A 20317-nucleotide genomic window follows, 5' to 3' on the forward strand; every position below is an offset into this window, starting at 1 on the left:
ATTTATACAGTTTAAAAACAATAAAATGATGCGCAGTGTGCAAATATGTTAAACGAATGGATTGCTGATGAACCATTGTATTGCACAGAGAATTAATGTAGCACAATAAATATTGCAAAGTTAAGAGAATAAAATGTTTTCTTTTACCAAATCTGGACTGCTATCTATTTTGGTACGTAGTAAGCTGTGCTTCTTAAAAGAGAAAACAATAACAACAACAATAACAATAATAATAATAATAAAAGAAATACATTTTATAACATGACCTTGTTCTTGACACCCAAAAAGACCTCACAATATATCATAAAAATACATGAATAATGTAAGTAAAACCAAGCATTGAAATTGCTAATATCTAACGATTCAACAAATATAACATAAGAATAGTTAAAAAAGTGAAAACCAAAGTGAAAACAAGGTAAAGAAGCAGAGACATCTAACAATATATATGTGAACACAAGACTGACTAAAAGTAAAACCAAAGGTTAAGGTCCGATTAGTGAGGGATGGATAAAATGTTATGTAGATAGGCTCAACTAAACAGTGCTTGGAGTTATTATTTAAACAGTCCAATGTTTGCAGTTGCATTACTGTAAGCATGGAACATATTATCAAGTATTTGAAAAAAGAAATAGGGCAACTGGTTAGGCCTAACAATGAGAAAAAAAACAATTGTAATCTATTGGGCTATTTATGTTACAGTAAATATTGCAAAATCATGAATTAAGTTGAAAGATTGAGGATAAACTCTGTACGTGATTCCCTATACATAGAGGTTTAGACTCTAGGGAAATATTCTGACAATGTTGGATTTAGTGTCTCAGAAAACTGCACAGCTGCTGAGCTGTGCTGATTTTTATCTCCTTTCTCTGCCACATAATGTACTTTTGTCTGTCCTGTATCCTCTGTCGTTTTATTCTATATATTGTACATCATCTTCTGAGTCTACTTACAAGACTTCCCCAGTTCTGTTTTTGTTTTAAAGGTATGAAGCTGCCACAACTGTAGCATTTTTATAATACCTAACAATTCGCCTGAGGAGACAAACAATGACGTTAACCTGCTGACAGGTTTTGTCTCTGTTCAGTTTCATTTGAAATACTTGCTGACAAAATGTGATTGAAAGCTTAACAAGGTTTTCTTACTGGTGTTTGCATAGTTGACCTTCATCTTCCCTGGCCAGTTGCCATGGTTACAGCAGGGGACAAACCTTGCCTTCCATTTCATGTGTCGATCCCTCATCAAGACGGTTTGAGTCATGAATACAGTTACTTTTGTTTTGCAACTTGAGCAAATGTCTCTAAACCAACTGTAACTGTAACTTCCATCTTCTGAGCAAGATGTGACATCAGAAGAGTCTTTAACACAATCAGTGTGCAAATAGATGAACGTATAGGTTCCCCGAACAATAACTAATTTCACTCTACTTTATGATTTCTATGGCATGCATTAGAGATTCTAAATTATGAAAAGTGACCTTGTTAATATATATTTAATAGAGGTGTAAAACAGTATGCATTTGCTTTGTATATAAAATATTTTCTTCAATGTCACTTGACAGCAGGTAATATATATATATATATATATATAAGTCTTAGTGATGGTGACAGAAAGTGTAAGTAAAGTAGAAACAAATTAAACTTCTCATAAAGATAAACAAACAGTAATTCTTACGGCAACGATGGAGCTGTAGTGGCTCATTGTTTCCTAAAGGGGGCAGCAAAGTGCCACATTAGGTTAGATAGGTTGTTCTGTGATGACAGTAGCCCACTCCCAATTCACCGGCCATTCTAATGCAAAAAGTAAAAAAGACGATAGATTTGCTATATGTCTCATATTCAGAGTTAGTACAGGATGCAAAACATGTATCTAATCTGATTACTAAATCTAATACTTCAAAGAAAAGACAAGGGACAATTGCTCTTGTCACAAATTATACACTGCTTCATTGTGTCAAAGTATAATCAATGTATCTGTAATATCCATTCATATAGTAGTAATTGTATAATGTATATTGCTTATTCTTTGAAAGATCACTGGGGGCTGGAGACATTTGGGTTACAGCCTGGACCGGTCACCAGTCGGTTGCAGGCTTCATTAAACATACAGAAAACAAATGGATGACTCTATGGATACGTCAGCTGGTTGGTGCAGCTTTGGTCCAGAGAGAGATAACTCCACTCAACTGTTGCCATGACATTTGTCCTTCATCAGGACGAATTGTAATAACTTTGGTGACACTGAAACTTTTCATTTAGCAACATTATTACTTCAGACTTTACTCCTCACCAAACACTTCAGGAATGAAACTATTTATCACACTTCTTTTAACTTAAATAACACCTGGCATTGGTTAAATTTCAATCACTGAGCATCGCCATCAGTGACATACTATATTATATATTTTCTCTGACATACCTAGTCTAACAACAGCAGAATCCCTTATAAATGACAAATAAATGAACATGTACATTAAAATAGTTACTATGATAAATAATAAAGATTATTGAAGAACACACAGTACATGTAGAAAAGCACAGTCTCTGTTTGGCACTACCTATCTGAGCATACATGTGATCAGTCATGATCATTTGAGCCATTGCTCACTCAACCAATAACTTTTTAATACTGTTAAGTTTGTACTTTGGAGCTCTCTGTCAGAGGGTTGATGAATCTGGGCCCTGTTCTCTGTGTGACTTGCTCAGATGTGGATCACAGACACTGCAGTCCATATTCTTCTTTTAGATCCACAGTGTGGAAACAGGGGAGCTCACCTGAATTTAGACGGCTCTGAGGGCAGTTTCCTGATAAAGAATGTAGGTCAATTAACATAAGCTGCCTGGAGGATAGACATTGTCAAAGAGAAAAAAAGAATGAAGAAACAATTATAGGGACTGTGAACTATTTGTCCCCCTCGATGTTTTGCTGCACATGCTTTTCTACAAAATAGCAAAATACATCTTGTCCTGTTTAATTCAGCCCATGTGGAAGTTGAAGAATGTGAAAGTGCAACAGTGCCTACAGCTTTATAGTCCTCTCAGTGTGTTTTATATACAGTACAGTGTTTGAGAGTTTCCCTGTCCATCTTGAAGTAATCAAGGTCGTAGAACAGTTTGGCCTTTCGCTCTGTCGCCCCGCTGTTTCATGCCTGTTTTCTCAACCACTGCTGTTTTCTACATCCAAGGGTGGATCTGTGGCCTCCAAAAGAAACACTGGCATGATTTTCATGCCAGCATTCCAGCAAACGGGCTACCAAAAACAACCAAGGGAGAAAATAACATACAGCTAAGAAACAATATTACAAATATAGTAGAGAGGAAAAAAATAATTAAAGCTGAATCATTTGAAAGTTATTTGTCAGTCCTGAGCAGGGGCAGCCTGCAGGTGAGGGCGATGAAAACGAAACACTGATCTGTCACAATTTGGAAGAAAGCCAGGGTGAGCAAGCACACCTGCAGTCTGCAGAGAAAAGAGAGAGAGAAAGAAAGAAAGACAGAGAGGAAGAGAGAGAGAGGAGGAGAGATAACAGTGTAGAGAGAGAGAGAAAGGAGGAGCAACTGAGAGAAAAGAGCAGTACAGAGGCTGAGAGCTGCACACACAGCAGTGAGTAGTTTCAGGAGAGGACACAGGCAGAGGACAAGACACAAGAAGAAAAGTAAGAGATAGGGAAAAAAGAAGTAAAGAAGACAAAAACATTGTTGGCTGGGAATCCATCCATCCCATCCGGCCGAGTGCAAAAGCTCCAGTCTCCAGTGAATGGTCAAAACCAGTGTGACTGGGCGTCTACTGGGAGGACAGACCACAGTGAGCAGACTACAGAACAGCATGGCTGACGGTGTGAGCGAGGAGTCAGAGTATAACCCGGACAAAGATGAGCTGAGCTGGGGCTATGAGGAAGGTAGGCTGCTCTTCATCAACATGGAGGGATGCTGGGAAAAAATGTAAAATGCTACTTTATGCAGCATGAGTGGTGTCAGCATGTTTGTTATTTAAATGGAGTTTTTAGCACTGACTTAGCTACCCAACCTGGTTTTCTGTTGGTGAAGTGTAAGACATGTTGGCTAAAACGAGACATAATCAGAAATCACTGTCTTTTGCTCCCCTAGATTGCTGTATAACATTAAAGGTTTTAAATGTCCTGTTAGAACAAATGTAGGTTCATAAAGATTTTTTTAAATCATGTGGAGAGCACCAAGTGCAAAGCATCAAGATAACGATAAAGGTCACAGCAGGTCAAGGTAGCACTTGCCAAGGATTGGTTGGGTTTAGTTGGAGCATTTGCTGTAAACACTGATGCTGTTTCCTCTTAAAATGTCTTTAATTGGGTGTTTCTTGCTGTGATGCATGCTGTATTTGAAACCTGACATGTATGTATACCATCTTTTATCCTCCATTATTTTTAATCTCGGCGTCATTCTCTAACACATTGTGAATGTTTGGAAGTGATAAATCAGCCCACACCAAAGACAACTGGCTTTTCTGTCTGGAACCAGGGGCTACTTCCACCTTGTTACTTCTACTATTAGACTCTCAGTTTCTCATGCTGGATGTACATTTTAAACAGCTGAAGCCTAAGGAAAGATGACACTAATGACTATTAAAAACACACCTGTTCTCCCAGGCTTTCTCCTCGAGTTGAGTACGTTTCATCCCAGCTGATTTTATTTTTCTTATTGTATTACTTATATTTTATTTTCTGCTATATGAATAAAAGTGACATTGACATTGACTAATACAACGCAAATGATACAAATAACTAATAATAAATCAATAATAACATCATGAGTGTTATTTTTGTGATTTAGACATGATCAAAGCTTCACAGATGACTGACTGAGTAATCCTCTATTTGACAGGTATAGGCTTAGCTCAGGTCAGTCAGCACATGTCAGGCTAAACTACATCATATTGTGAAAAGTGAAAGCGTCCAGCTGTGGTGGGAGCTGATTGGTTGTTAGCAACAATTTTAAAGAAAAAACGTTTTCATTTTCTTCAATCTATGTCAGTTTACTGATACTTTTCCAAGACATTTACAGACATATGGAAATAGTATAATAATATTACATAACTGTCACTCATGTCATATATGTATAAGTTTTCTCACTGTGTTTTCCTTTTATTGCTGCGTTTACTGAGCACTGAGGGATGTGCTGTGTTACTGAACTGTAAAATCCTTTCTGTAAGTATACTGAATGATGTGCAACTGTGTGTAAGCATCGATTAGATGCTAATCAATAGCAAATACCTGAACAGTAAGTTGTTGAGAGGCTAGGAAACTGCGTTTGTTGTTACAAATGTACGAAGAGTAGATTTTATCTTTTTAAATGTTTTTTTTTTTTAAGGGTTGCTTTTGTCACAGCTGCAGGAAAGATGTTAAATGTGAGAAATTAGACTATTCTCTAATGAAATACATCAGTTCTGGTTTTTTATATATCACATTTATTATCAAAACTCAACACTTATGGGTTGAACATGGCTAAAAACGGCACCTAATGTTTAAACCTTCTTGGACCTTTCAGGGCCAACGCTTACTTGGAGTCAACCTTTTTCGATAAGTCTCCATAGTGACAGTTTAATATATTTATAAAGTCAAATCAAAGGTGGGCTGTCTTGTGAGTGAGAATCGGGAAAGCTGTGCTCATTTTCAAATCTATGCTGAAACTAAACCCCTAAACAACAACACCGTCCACCACTCATTTCATGCCCCTCAGCTTTCACACACACACACACACACACACACACACACACACACACACACACACACACACACACACACACACACACACACACACACACACACACACACACACACACACACACACACCATGGTCACAATGTGTCGGCCAGCTGCTTATGATCCTTGGGCAGGGCACCGCAAAAGTTGTGATTCAGTGCTATGTGAAGTTATGGTAAGAATAATTTCTGCTCCATAATAATCCATTGCAATATATCACTTTACGCAAGGATTGCATCGACACCAAGTGGATCACTTATTGTAATAAATTATTCAGAAAATGAACACCAACACAGAGTCAACAGACAACATGACTAAGAAAAATGGATAGAGAGATACAAATAACTGTGTATGGGAAAATGCATGCTGACCTGGATGTGGGCAGCATTTCCACCAATTGTACAAAAATGAAGCCAAAATATCCCAGATATGGATGATACTATGTTGTGAAGGTGATGGAGTAAAGTGGTCCCACTAATACAGTTGCACAACCAATCCTGAGTCAGTCTCAGCTGTCAACCATCAATCTCACTCCATATTTAAGCATCAAACAAGGAATTAGAATCCGAAACATGAAATGTGAACTACCTAAGATTAGTGGTGTAGTGGTGCCTAGAGAAGTGGGTATACTCGTACTTTTGCAACAGACACAGTGTGCCACCATTATAAATTAACATTATTTGTCATGGTGCAGGGAAATATTAATATATTACAGTGTGCAAATAGGCCTATCAGTAGATAAATAACTTCACTGCATGTTATTAAAATAATTTACAAGGTTCTACCATTAAAAAGTAGTCAGCGTGGTTGATGTCTTCCCTTTAAATTGTTATACAAGAGGTAGAATATTTGATGCAGCCAGCCAACAGAGGGCAATGAAGGTGTATTCACTATATACTATCATTGCTCTCAACAATATCACAAGCTAATTGCTAGCTTTGAGATTTGTTTTTCTAAATGCAGAATAAGATTATGGCTTACTGCACAGTCAGTGACCAGAGAGCTATGAAACACAGACACAGTTTGCCTTTATGTTGTTGTATAACTGCAGTCAAACACTCACTGCCTTTAGTAAATCGTTGTCAAGGTTATAGTTGCTGAGGAAAAAGGGAATGCGATCAGGCCCCTCACTTCTCTTTGCCATGGATTGAACAGTCAGCCAGTGTGGTGTGTGTGTGTGTGTGTGTGTGTGTGTGTGTGTGTGTGTGTGTGTGTGTGTGTGTGTGTGTGTGTGTGTGTTATGTGGCTGGAGTATAAGGACAGACTGGGAGCACTAGAGTTGGTTTTCTTGGAGGGATATATGGGTGTACTGGACTTTCCAGAACATGATACTCAACAAATGTGTTGCTTTCCTCCTTTAAATGACACATTGGGTGCCACACATCTTACAATGTTTCATTATACCATTGGAGTGATTGTGGTCAGCAAAAAGCTGAAATGAATCCAGATTAGTGTACCGCTTTTATCCCGCTAAGTATCACTTTCATTAGACTGGGCAAAAAAACTGAACTTTCAAGATGAGACAGTTCTCTGTCTCCTGTCGTTCAACCAAAACTTAAAATTATAATCTCTTACAAATACACACGCTGCTTATATTCTTATTCTGTATCCCACTAATGTCAACTGTTAAGCTGATCCTTTCCCTAAAACATCAACCCGCTTTAAAAATGGAAATATAAATAAAAGTGATTGTTATTATTGATAATAATAATAATAATAATAATAAGAAGAAGAAGAAACATGTAATGTGAATTTTTGTGTCCCTTTCCCTATTTTCACTCAGGTGTAGAGTGGGGACTCCATTTCCCAGCAGCCAATGGCGAGTATCAGTCTCCAATTAACTTAAACTCCAGGGAGGCCCAGTATGACCCGTCCCTCCTAGACGTCTGCTTATCACCAAACTATGTTGTGTGTCGAGACTGTGAGGTCATCAACGAGGGACACACTGTCCGCATCCTTCTCAAGTCCAAGTCAGGTGACTCCCAGCAGACATGACATCATGTCAACACACACACACTACTCGCTGATTTGAGAAGTGCTAAAAAAGCAGGATGTGAGTTTGGTTTTTGATGTTAGTCACTGGGGTTTATAGAAGATAGTGAGATATTCATACTTAATAAAACATGTATTATCAAAAATAAATCAAACTCACTCACTTTTGCTCTTTGATTTGTCCTCTGTTTCCTGTGTTGAGCTTACTAACAATGCCCTGGGGTTTCCCACTCTGTTGCCAGTGGTTACGGGGGGGCCGCTGCCCAGGGATCACGAGTTTGAGCTTCATGAGGTTCGATTTCACTGGGGCAAAGAGAACCAGAGAGGGTCAGAGCACACTGTCAACTTCAAGGCTTTCCCCATGGAGGTACACACACACACACACACACACACACACACACACACACACACACACACACACACACACACACACACACACACACACACACACACACACACACACACACACACACACACACACACACACACACCATTAAGGCCATGACCATGGAGTGTGGGTGTGTGTGGGGGGTGATATTTAGACTTCTGCCACTGTCTGTTGTCCTTCAGCAAGGGAAACAACATAGCTTTTTGAGTTCTTGAAAACCTGTTTTATCTTCTCCGACAAGTAACACTTCTATACAAATGAGTATTAGGATCAGGCATGTTGATGCCTTTAAGTGTTAGAGTAAAGGTTAGAGTTGGATAATAAACTTAAGAATAATGCCAAACTTTTTAAATCCCCCCAATTAGATCCAGTTAATAGAGTGAATGACAGTTATGTGAGTTGCCATATTTTGGCCATGTCGAGCTATTTCAGTTTGCATGAATATGGCCACATGTTGCAAGCTTGTTTGGTGGCTCATCTGGATGGAGAAAGTTTGTATAGTAATTATAATAATAATAATAATAATAATAATAATATTAATTGAATTGAAACTAGTGATTGAGGCCATAAACTTCTTTGGAAAATGTTGATAATGATGTTATAATTAAGTGAGAAGTACACTCATTTTCTCATAGACTTCTAGAGAAACTGACTTCTTCAGTGGACTCGCCCTCTGTCGGTCATTCACGCTTCCTTGACTAAGACCATTACAGTCTATGAGAATGAGTCGGATATAAGTAGGTCACCAGGCGAGTGGAGATACTGGTTGATCTCAGACATGCAGGAAGATTAAAAGCCAGGAAGAAGCAGCTTTAGAGTGAGGAGGTTCAAACTGATGCTCAGGATATTTGTGCTGTACCTGTATATCTGAGTGTAAATAAAACAAGGGCAAAAATTGCAAAAATCTGAAGATCTAAAAAACCTAAAATGAAAGACCTCACTCATGAATGCAGATAGGAGAGAAACTACATAGTTTCATTGTCTGACATCAGAAATAGAACAAATATGAGAACAAGTTACTGCCACAAAATTATTCGGTGTTCTTCAAGAGTACAGACTATTGTGATGCTAAAAGATGTCTTTTCGAAACTGATGAAAGACAGTGGAGATTTTTCTCTTCGGCCTCAAGAGTTTGAGTCAAGCAAAGTTGCTTCGTACCTCCAGCTCTGCACTGAAAGTACAAACAATACAATGATGTCTACCTTCTCATCTGTCTTTCTCTCACCCCATAAGTGACCTGAATGAGTGTGTTTCCTGTTGTTGAACTATTTCTATTTCAGTCTTCTGAACTCTGTCAGATTGCATCATCTGGCCCTAGCATCTGGCATTTAGTTGATATTATATGCTAAAAGCGAAACCTTGGAAATGCCAAAACTGCCTCAGCAGCACACTGACTTTGATGATAATCAGTGCTTCTCTCTTCATTGGTTCATTCATGTTTCATAATTTTGCACTCTTAATTGTATTTTTGCTTATATACATTATTTTTGAAGGCAGGCTATACCGTATCATCCTCTCAGTTCTGAATACTGAATCAAGACTATAAATTACCCAATTGTTTTCATAATCCTAGACAGAAGTTTGAATACTAAACTTTCGTTAAATCTCACTCAATCCTCAGGTTTGGCTACTGACTCTTTTTGTGTACTATTTGAAGGTGGCTTATATTAGCGTGTTCAAATTTCCAATACTATTTTTTAAGTTACTAGTTGTGGGCATCGACTGAGGAACCAGCACCTCCTGATAGAGGTACTGTGCTATTTAGACAGCAAGGTGGACGGTAACGGAGCAGTCATGGGCTTCCCCATGGAGAAACACACGCAGTGTTGGACGCATCAATCACCTTTCTCATTCCCTTTGAATGTGGTGAGGTCATGTGCTGTGTAACTGCTAGTTGGTTGTCTTGTTTCACTGCCAGTGGTAGAAAAGAGAAAAGCTCAACTTTGAACGTTCATTTGATCAAATACCAAAGTGCAGGCGCTATAGCTAATCAAATCATGTTAATGCAGATACAGGTCCTGCCTGATATCAGAATGAGCTTTAAAGGGATAGTTCACCCAAAAATGTGCGGCATACGTGTGAGTGCTCAGTAAGGTAAGGGTGGTTGCCCAAAATTGTTTAGAAGAATGTTTCTTGCAACAACGTTTGGTTGTGACAAGTTTCTCTCTCAACAATCAGTGTCGGAGTTCTTTTGAGCACAACTACAATCTTCATCTAAACTCAAACAAATACTTTTACATTTCTTAATGTAACCACACCTTGAGGTGGCAGATCATAATTATTTTTATATCAGCTTTTTTGTGAATTGGTTGAAGGGCAATAATGAACAAAGTATTTTGTTTTTTAGTTAGGAGAACATACTAAGCACAAAAAGGTTAAAGTATAAGCCTGTTGGTTCTTATGGTTAACTATTAAAAAAGCTATTGTTACTACTGTTAACAGATGCCAAATAAAAACCTCTGTGGTTGATTGTACCATCTTCTACCATCAGAACAGATCAATGAGCTACTGAGTGATACGCTCCGTCTGTTACACATACAGTGAACTGTTGTTTAATTTGAATCAGTCATACATACTTTGATCGGTTACCAGAGAACAATCAATCAATCCACAGCTGAAAATAGTCCTGAACAGATGTAGTATTTACTCCTTATTGAGGGACTTTTGCTAAAAACTACAATACGATTATTTACCAGTAAAATATGAACCTTTAAATAGGACAAATAAACTCTGGATCTGTTTGGAGTTTGCTCTCTTCTCCCTCTGTTCACATTAACTTGACATAAGAGCCCATAGAGAAAACCTTCAGTCACCATCAGCTGCTGTTTTCTTAAACTCTCACTTACTACTGCTCCCTACACCTGTTTTCAACAATGGCCTTTCCAGTACAAGTTGTGTTCTGTTGTGTTTTCATGCAGCTCCATCTCATTCACTGGAACAGCACTCTGTTTAACACTGTGGAGGACGCTCTGGGGAAGAAGAATGGAGTCCTCATCATAGCTTTGTTTGTGCAGGTAAACTTTAACTAAGTCAAGACATAATAGCAGCAAAGGATTCATGGAGGCTTCATGGTTCGAAGGCTAGCATCAAGGTTATATATTCATGTGCTGAAAAATAAAATTACACATGACAAGCGAAAATAGTCCCTTACCACAAAGATAATAGCCCTTCAAGGTTCTTGTTGAGCTCTAGACCTCTAGTTGTGCTATGGAGCTATTTTTAGAGGATCCTTGATACATTTGTCTTGTGGTTACACAATAGGAAAAGACTACCAGCTGGTAAACAAGAATGTAACCTTAGATCAAATATTGTATGTACATTATATAACACCGCCTTATAGTTACTTAAAAATTACCATTAAGTTGAATTAACTCCTCAAAAAAACCTTGATGACGAATTAATTGCAGGTTTTTTCTAGGTGGTGAATAAACTGTTTCCTGAGTAGGCTAAGCAGTGTGTGCTTCTCCCTTCACGGCCCACTTTATTAACATTGACTTTCTCAGCACGTCAGTGGCCTTTAAGTGTTTTCCTTCCTGGGATTGTAAGAAGTGTTATTCTAAATGAATGAACAGCTTCAGTGCAGATTTTCTTGAAAATACCTGTAAATCTCCCTGATACCTCTCTTTCCTTGACCTCCCAAGAGAATTGATCCTCAATTCCCCCATGATGGGAAAACACTTCAGAATAGTGAGAATATCTCTCTTATGCCAGTTGAATGAAAACAATCAAAGGAAAAAAGAGAATAATCTTGCTGTGAGAGATCCCAGTCATGTCAGTTAAGGACACCCAACTGAAAAAGTCTCATTTTAGTTTTACCCCACAGGTCGCTGACCTGCTGAGAATCTCAGTCTTAACCTGTCAAGCTCATGCATCCTGTTTGTGACAGCCTCTTTAGTTTTGGCCTTCTGTTAACTTCCTGTGAAGATACAGCAGATATAAAGTAAGATCTGCTGACTTCCTTCAGACATCACTGACGACATTGTTGGTATCAGATTTATGGATCAGTCCTCGACTGACTGCTGACACTCTCTTTGTCAGATTGGTAAAGAGCACCTGGGTCTGAAGGCCATCACTGAAGTCCTGCAGGACCTACAATACAAGGTGAGACTGAAAAGCCTGGATGGATTTGATGATGTCGAACTGGAAACGAGATGACAATAACTAGTGTTGTGTTGTGTTTCCATCAGGGGAAGAGCAAAATAATCCCATGCTTTAACCCCAATACTCTGTTACCTGGTGAGTAGGAAACAACTTGATTTCAAATACATGATGAATACAAGCAGCTCTTGAAACTATTCACATAGTAATGATAATGAAATGATCTACCTATGTTATAGTGTTCTGTTTGGATTTTGGAGTGTTCATATGATCGTTGACTTCACTGCAGAACCTAGTTTACTCACAATTGAATATCCTGTAATATCAGTAATGAACATTACAGTATTCTCACTGTATTCTGTGGATATCTTCATCAAGCTGTTTGCAATTGTAAATTTTTCTGCAATTACAGCACAGTCAGAATTAAAGCTGCCTTCACTGACAAACTTTTTTATACTTTTAAATATAATGTTTAATCTTCCCACAGACCCATTGTTGAGGGACTACTGGGTGTATGACGGATCTCTGACCACCCCACCCTGTAATGAAAATGTGACCTGGATCCTCTACCGCTACCCTCTCACCATCTCACAGCTGCAGGTAAAACATGCAGATAAAAAAACATCAAAAGCATTTTAATTGCTTTCTTCCAAAGGAATTGAAATGGTTACTATTCTGTTTCTACCTTTTCAATATATGGCATTAATCTACCTACTTATTCCACAAAAATCTGTCCGTATGTGGAACTCATATCTCGCAAACCATTCATCATATAAACTTCACTCTCGGCACGTTTATTTTTAGTGGTCACAGGTAGCTCGGTGCAAGGTTTTGTGTGATTTGGCCACACTATACGTTCAATATGAATTGAATAAAATAAAATAAATAAAATGCGACCTCTTTCAACTGCCTGCTCTAAAGAAGTCTTATTCTATGTTCTCAGATGGTCTACAGCAGCAGATGACCGCTGTGTCAAACCGCGGGTCAAATCACAGCCAGATCATTTTAATAATTTTATTAATTTTCACAATATTTGAGACACAGACACACAGGTGCTGCTCTCAATCATGGCAGCAACCTTAATAGAATAACGTTCTCTTAAGCAGTTTCCCTTCAAAGTAACAGCACAAGGCATATTATGTTGATTTGTTGCTTTATAGTGAACTTTTATTTAGAAAAGTTATGAACTTGGGTTCGAAGATTTTGTTGATGACATTCAATGTATGAAAAAATAACAGCAGTGTGGTAAATCTTTCAAAGTTATATATAAATCACACTCGTTTACAGTAATAAAGGCAATTTTTTTTTAGTTTAATAAAAAAACATTAACTATAAAATCAGGTAGGATGAACACAAACTTCATTCTGCACCATAAACTGTTTATGAAAAAGCTCTGCAGGCAATGTCCAGCACACAAACAATAAAAAAGTGATAGTATATTATCATAGCTGTATAATAGTTATATACAAGTATATATAATAGTGACAGTAAATTGTTGGCCTGTTTGTAGAGAACTCACAAATAAAAAGGAGTAATTCTGAAGTTGCCACGTAGCATTACCACAGGCCAAGAAAACAGCCCATTCCAAACAGGCAGGTATAGAATGAGATGGGAACAACAAAGGGAGCAATGGATGGTGATATGTAATGTTTGTATTTAAAGTGATAATTCTGTTTTTCTATAGAGACAGACAAACAGAATTATACCAGAACCCTTCACTTTACCTCAGGCTACGTGTTTTAGCATCTTTCAACTCACTGTTTTGCCTGTCAAGCCTACAAACACTGCAGGCAACAACGAAAATTATAAACTGACACAACCGGTCCAGCAACAACTGTGTCACAGTGTTGGTGACATAGTGGAGCAGTTAGCTGCTGAAGACCTGGGTTCTTCTCTTTGATAATTGTGGAGGGCAAAACAAGGATAAAAAAAAGTGATGTTGGACTTCATCTGTTTATAAACAAGGATTAGTTAACTCGCTCACTCTATCTGCTTTGTGCAGTTTGTTCAGCTGTTCCTAAGTCGGCACAAACAAAAAAAGATTTTCATCTAATTTATGTGAGGAAACAAGCACATCTTGTTGCTCCTTCACAATAAAAGCTTTTCAATGGTTCATTGGTGAAAAGTATTTAAAGAGCTAAGAAAGTAGATGTAAAGGGACTGGATTTATATAGCGCTTGTCCAGTCTTGTCAACCATTCAAAGCACACACACATTCATACAGTACTTATATCATCCAATCTCACCCCATCGGCACAGCCGCCAGGGGCAATTTGGCACTTGTTATCTTGCCCAAGCACACCTGGGAATGCATACAGGAGAAGCCAGGGATCGAACTACTAACGCTCTGGTTAGTGGACAACCCTCTCTGTCATACCCTCTCCTAAAATCTAGCTCTCAGCTGCTCACAATAGAAAGAAGCTGAAAGTGAATTTAAAAATGTAATGCTTTAATAATGCTTGGCAACAGACCCTTCCTCATTTTTATTTATTTTTTACAGCTGAAAGTTCTACTTATGTAGTAGTGAAACCACATGGATTACTAATAACACTAACGATGGCTGCATTCCATTCACGTGTATTCCATTCCCCTGGTATTGTGCATGCTACAAACCATAGCAAAAATAAGATAATCAATTAATTGATAATAAGTACGTGTTAAAGCATGGTCAATCCTGGAAGATGCAGATGGCTTGTAAGTTTGTATAATTAAAGAAGAACAATCAAATTCATGCAGCATAGATTTATATTTCAAAAGTCTTCATCACTCCAGAGTTGATGATGCTTCTAGCATGCATCAGAAAAAAAAAACATAATGAATGAGAAGACACCGAACAATGATGTCAAGAGAGTTTGTGGTGACAACAGACGACACAGGTGTTGATGTGCGGTAAACAAAAACACATGATCTCCGCAGCAAAAGCTTGGCCCGTGTCTCACTCCCTGGATCTGACCACTATTCTCCTAGAACAGAAATATGTTTTTTTTCCATAGTCATAACAACACAATTCACAAATGTCTTTACTTTTTACAAGTCTTAATACAAGAGCACGTTTACATCATAATTGAGAGACAAGAGACAAAAACTAACAAACTTACCTGACAGTCTATGCCTCTGTCTGACTGTCCCTGCCTGTCTGTGCTCAGCTCCTCTCTCTGAGTTGCCTTTGCTTGATGAACTCATTTGTGAAACATTTCCATAAGCACTTTATTACTTTCTTATATCTACTTGCATTTGATGTGACTAGTGTCCTTATACTTACTTGTTGTTTTGGTGCAGTGAAAGAAAGATTGGATACATTTTCTTCAAAGGTTATTTACAATAACAGTAGAGTAGCAAAACACATCAACCGAGCTAAAGCAAATATTATGCCCAATTCGATTTTTTTTCCTTATGATGCCGATCACTAAACGTTTGCTGTCACTGTGTAAAAGTCCACAACATTATGAAGCCTATAGACACTGAACATTTATAAAAGTCATTGTTGAATCAATGAATTGAGAATTACTACACTATCATCTAAAAAATATCACACATTTTTGTATCAAAACCTTAATTGTTAATGTAACCAAGCATTCTGTTATATAACATAAACATTTATACACGTCTGACATCTGTAACAAAGGAAACAGCTTGAAACTGGCTAGAGAATTCACTGAGTTAGGGATATTTTAATTGTGGAGGTCAGATTCAACTACGAGGTAAAAAAACAGATGCGGTTCGGTTTAATGTTAAATTCTATTGAATGATAAAATCAAAGCAACGTGCCTGACTCATCATTTGTTTTTACTAATGCAACTAACTATCACAGAGCTGTGACTGACAAGAAGTCAGTAAAAACTGAGATCATATCGCTCTGAGAGAGATAGAGAGAGAAAAGTGGTGAACAGTGGACCAAACCACTGTGAGGCAAGGAGAGGGAGTGCAATCTGTCGAAGCTTAAGAATGTTTTATTTAGCGTCTGTAATTACAAGCATTCAGTGCATATTGTATTTCTATTTGAAGGTAGGTCGGCAATATCATAGTTTATATTTGTAATGATGTTGAGTGGGATGGCTCTCTCGACGGGGGGTCCGGACCCCCTGTTCCCAGCAGGGAATCCATCTCTGGCTGGATCCACTTGAAGGCCACTGTGGACACCAACATCAAGAGACACTGTGTACACCAGACAGAGGCAGTGAGACTCTTCCTACGACTCAATTATATGAGGAGGAAGAAAAACCTCCTCCGAGGAAGGAACTCTGGATTTAAAAGAGGGGGTTAATTATTGTTTCAGGCATAAACACAGGATTTGGCCTCAGACTGGCAGGACTGTGTGGAGGCTTGCCCGTCATGCTCATGGAGAACCATGCACGTGCGTTTACATGGGAAACAAACAGATCCACCTCTGCTCGCCCGAACCTGTCCCACACAAAGGGATTGAGGGCGGCTCCGATGCCTCGGTCAAGCAGTTTTCTCACTCTGTGATGACGCTACTGTCTCCAGCACCCCACGGATTGGAGTATATAACTTTATAATTTATTCATGAAAAGCTGCCAATCCCTCTTACACTACCAGATAAGCTGGGCCGAGCATCAGACAACGGGTTGGGGACCACTAACCTGTGGCTCTCTAGCATTCACTGCAGTACAGGAAGTGCCCCATCTGCCTTTGACAGATTTAAAGTATAACTCATCCTTTTTCTGATTAATTTTTCTCTCTTCGAGCAGGCTTCTGTGGAGGTTGGCGATGGTAATCCTCTGACATTTATATCAGTCTTCCATCCGTGCCATCATGCAACCTGCTGGCCCTTTTAAATGCTAACACAAACAAAGACCTCTGACTGTCCTCCTGCCTCAGGCCATGTCCATACACTGTTAACCTAGACAAGTTGACTTTAGTTTAAAAAACTGAGGAAACCTATTGCCACTAGCCCCCACTAGCTTCCCCAAACGGCTGCACCATCCACCAAATAATCAATATAAAGTTGTGACTAACTTTAGGCCAAACAAAAAAAACATAAATACAGTTCGCAGGTCTAAATTCCTAATCTCTATCCCCATAGGCCCCTCTACTGGCCAGAGCGTACCTGTGCGACTGGCCCTCCTCAATGTAAGCCATTCAAACTAAATTATCTAATTTTTTCATCCAATTTAGACTTTTATTCCTAACTGAGACCTGCTTGTCTCCTGGCAATCACACCTAGCTGCTAGAGCTTTGCCCACCAAACTTTGAATGTTTAAACACACCCAGGTATAATGGCCCGGGAGGTGGCCAAAATTAAACCAAATGTTAATTTTGCCTCCGGATTCAGTCACTACGTTTACATGATGGCATAAACCCGATTTCGGCTGAAGCCCGGTTTCTCTGTCCATGGGGGGTTAACTGCTCTATCTCAGGGTACATGGCACTGAGAAATCCGACTCTTGTCCGAAAGCATTTCATACCCCGCTACGATAGGTGGCGCTGTTTTCATTACAGCTAGTGATACAGCGCGGCAGGGAGGGGGGAGGCAGGATCTCAAGCATGCGCAAAGACGTCTTCTCCAGTTGTTGTCTAGCTTCCAGAGTTACATGCGCACGTTGTCCGATATACAGCCAAATCCGATCGCTTATCTGGGGGTGGTCATCCGACTTCAGTCGGACACAAGAAATCTAGATTTGTGGAGTTACATGACATGGATCTCCGATTGAAACCCGACAACGCCAGAAATCGGGTTTAAATTTCAAACAGGCAGGTAGTGAATGACCTTTTATCTATCATTGTTTTAAACTATGATAGAACTATCATTGTAGGCTTCACCCTCATGCTTAGTATCAACTCCTTGACCTTAGAGAACATATTTGTCTCTAACCATCTCTGCGTTAAGTTTGACTCCCTGTTCCACTTTTCCCCGAAAAACATCAAAAGCACAAAAAGCACGCATTTTAAATGAACATGACATAATGCTTTGAGTGTTGTAGGAGCCTGTTTTCAGCCAAGGTGTGACTACTAAATAGACACAGGAGAAGTGCTATAAAACAGCAGGAACTGCTTACATAGAATACATATCTCAAACATCCGGCTATTATTTAAAGCTGAATGACCTAGAGTGTGTGTGCACACTTAAAGTGTGTGTAGGCATACATCTGCCAAATCAAACACGTGTTTAAAAGGGGTAATATCTGCAGTGGCCAAATGTAAAGACATTACCAGATCTGTCAAAACCCCATTCATAAGTCCATCTCCTATATGCTTACTGTTGGAATATACTGAAATACCAACTCAAATAACCACAAAATCAAAGCTAAGAATGCTTTTAAAATCTTCATATTCATTGAGTTATCACGTCTATAAGGATTAAATTTGATTCCCTCACTCTATCATTAAAAGTTTTCAGACAGGACCTGCTGGTAAAATCCAGAGAATTGGCCATGGAGGTGCCTGCAGTCTGCCTTTCACTCATGCACAACACAGCAGGAGGTTTTCACAACAAACGCGTCCGCTTCAGCAGCAAATCCTCTTCATTATTCAGGCGAGAGGTGGACACCGCTGTCGGCTCTTATGACCACAAACCCTCTAGACATCTGTGTCACTGTCTTTTTTTTTCACCGGGAGATATTTGTTTTCTTTTTTTTTCATTTTCGTGGCTGTTGCGTGTTAGCTGTTTCTTTGGTCTGTGGTACTACTCCTTTAGAATTTATATATAAAACAAACTGTCACTTTTTATTGTTTGCATGCTGGATGTTGTGTGCAGAACTTTAAATAAACAGCCTAGGTTGCAGGGTGAAGCTGGTAAACTTTGTGAGCTGGTTTATCTGCGATCAAGATTTTACGGTCAATGTTTTTCCATGAAATGAAACTGAATCTGCTTTAATTTTCACATGTTTATATTTAAATATAGTTTACAGAACGGAGAGCAGGAGGACCTCAAGGCAGGAGTCAGAGGTTCAGGTGAAAAAGCAAAGAGTGGCCTTTAATACAGGCTGATTTCAATACAGAGGGAATTCAGTGCAGAACAAAAGCAGGGTCCATAAATCAAAATCGAAATAATCTAAACATGGAGAAACACTAGGAAAACCGAAAGAGCTGGAACACACAACCGATAAAGAACAAGATGAACTGACAAAGACCAAGTGTAGCACAGAGACTTATATACACAAGGGAGGCAGGGAAATGGGTGAAAAACATGAGGAGCCGGTGCAGACGATCACAAGGGCGGGAAACGGGACAAAGGCAGGAAATAAAGCTGGAGACACAGGAACACAATTTCAAAATACAACAGGAAACAGAACTAAGAATAACAACTAAACACAAATCTAAACACAAGGAAAACCAAGATAATTGTCCATAAACTAAGTAGTCCATAAACAGAACCAAGATAGATTTGTTCAAAATAGTTCATATAGTAGCCAGGGCAGAATCATGACACTCAGTCCGATATGGTGAACTAAAAATACTTAAATCATCAAAATGAACCCTTACGGACTGCTACAGAGCGCTAGTCGTCTTTTTATTGAATTTGATTAATATTGAATGTATCCCTTGTCCAACTCGCACCACGCTTGGCACAGCACTTTCCCGGGCCACTGACAATACACACACCAAGTTTGAAGCCGATTACTGTAGATGAGCGAGATATGGGTTCCACATACAGACAGATGTTTGTGGAGTTAGCAGGTAGATATAACCATGTCAGACAAACTTGTGATGTGTGGAGCCTTTAGATATGAAGCCGTAACCCAGTTCAGCTTATGAAATCACATCTTTCCTCTTCGGTCTCTGCAGATTGAGGAGTTTCGGAGGCTGCGCTCTCATGTCAAAGGGGCTGAGCTGCTAGAAGGGAATGACGGGATGTTGGGGGACAACTTCCGTCCCACCCAGCCGCTCAGTGACCGGATGGTTCGGGCTGCTTTCCAGTGACTCTGTCGTATCACTTCAACTCAGAAAGCAAATGGGTCCTTACCTTACGAGTATAGAAGGTAACAACAGTTTTAAAACGAGTTCCGCCGTCTCCTGTTTTAGCATTCAGCAAATTTGCTGGGATAGCTGCTTATGAAGAAGTATACATTCCAACCTATGTCTCGTCCAGTGTTCTGCATTAATAAACATCAAATTGCAATTTACAGTAAAAATCATTGTGTGAAC

General features: G+C 39.0%; 1 protein-coding gene across 2 annotated transcripts; it reads left to right on the forward strand.

Moving 5' to 3' along the window:
* The first annotated feature begins 3810 nt into the window (after positions 1–3810).
* ca8 (carbonic anhydrase VIII) lies at positions 3811–20092 on the forward strand. Of its 2 annotated transcripts, XM_061085021.1 has the most exons (8): positions 3811–3898; positions 7518–7709; positions 7969–8093; positions 11033–11128; positions 12153–12215; positions 12302–12350; positions 12700–12812; positions 19958–20092. In XM_061085021.1, the coding sequence occupies exons 1-8, from the start codon at positions 3826–3828 to the stop codon at positions 20090–20092; spliced, it is 846 nt and encodes a 281-aa protein (XP_060941004.1). In that variant the 5' UTR covers positions 3811–3825. The 2 variants fall into 2 exon arrangements, with proteins under 2 accessions (XP_060941004.1, XP_060941005.1); XM_061085022.1 differs by lacking the exon at positions 11033–11128.
* The last annotated feature ends 225 nt before the right edge of the window (positions 20093–20317 follow it).

Source organism: Limanda limanda, chromosome 13 (genome assembly GCF_963576545.1).
Source record: "Limanda limanda chromosome 13, fLimLim1.1, whole genome shotgun sequence".
Classification (NCBI taxonomy): domain Eukaryota; kingdom Metazoa; phylum Chordata; class Actinopteri; order Pleuronectiformes; family Pleuronectidae; genus Limanda; species Limanda limanda.

Excerpts from the sequence above, each read along its gene's own strand:
- ca8 (XM_061085021.1), top strand. The coding sequence starts at position 3,826 with ATGGCTGACGGTGTGAGCGAGGAGTCAGAGTATAACCCGGACAAAGAT. Across the intron at positions 7,710-7,968 it reads CCTTCTCAAGTCCAAGTCAG|TGGTTACGGGGGGGCCGCTG; the intron begins GTGACTCCCAGC and ends CTCTGTTGCCAG. Across the intron at positions 11,129-12,152 it reads TCATAGCTTTGTTTGTGCAG|ATTGGTAAAGAGCACCTGGG; the intron begins GTAAACTTTAAC and ends TCTCTTTGTCAG.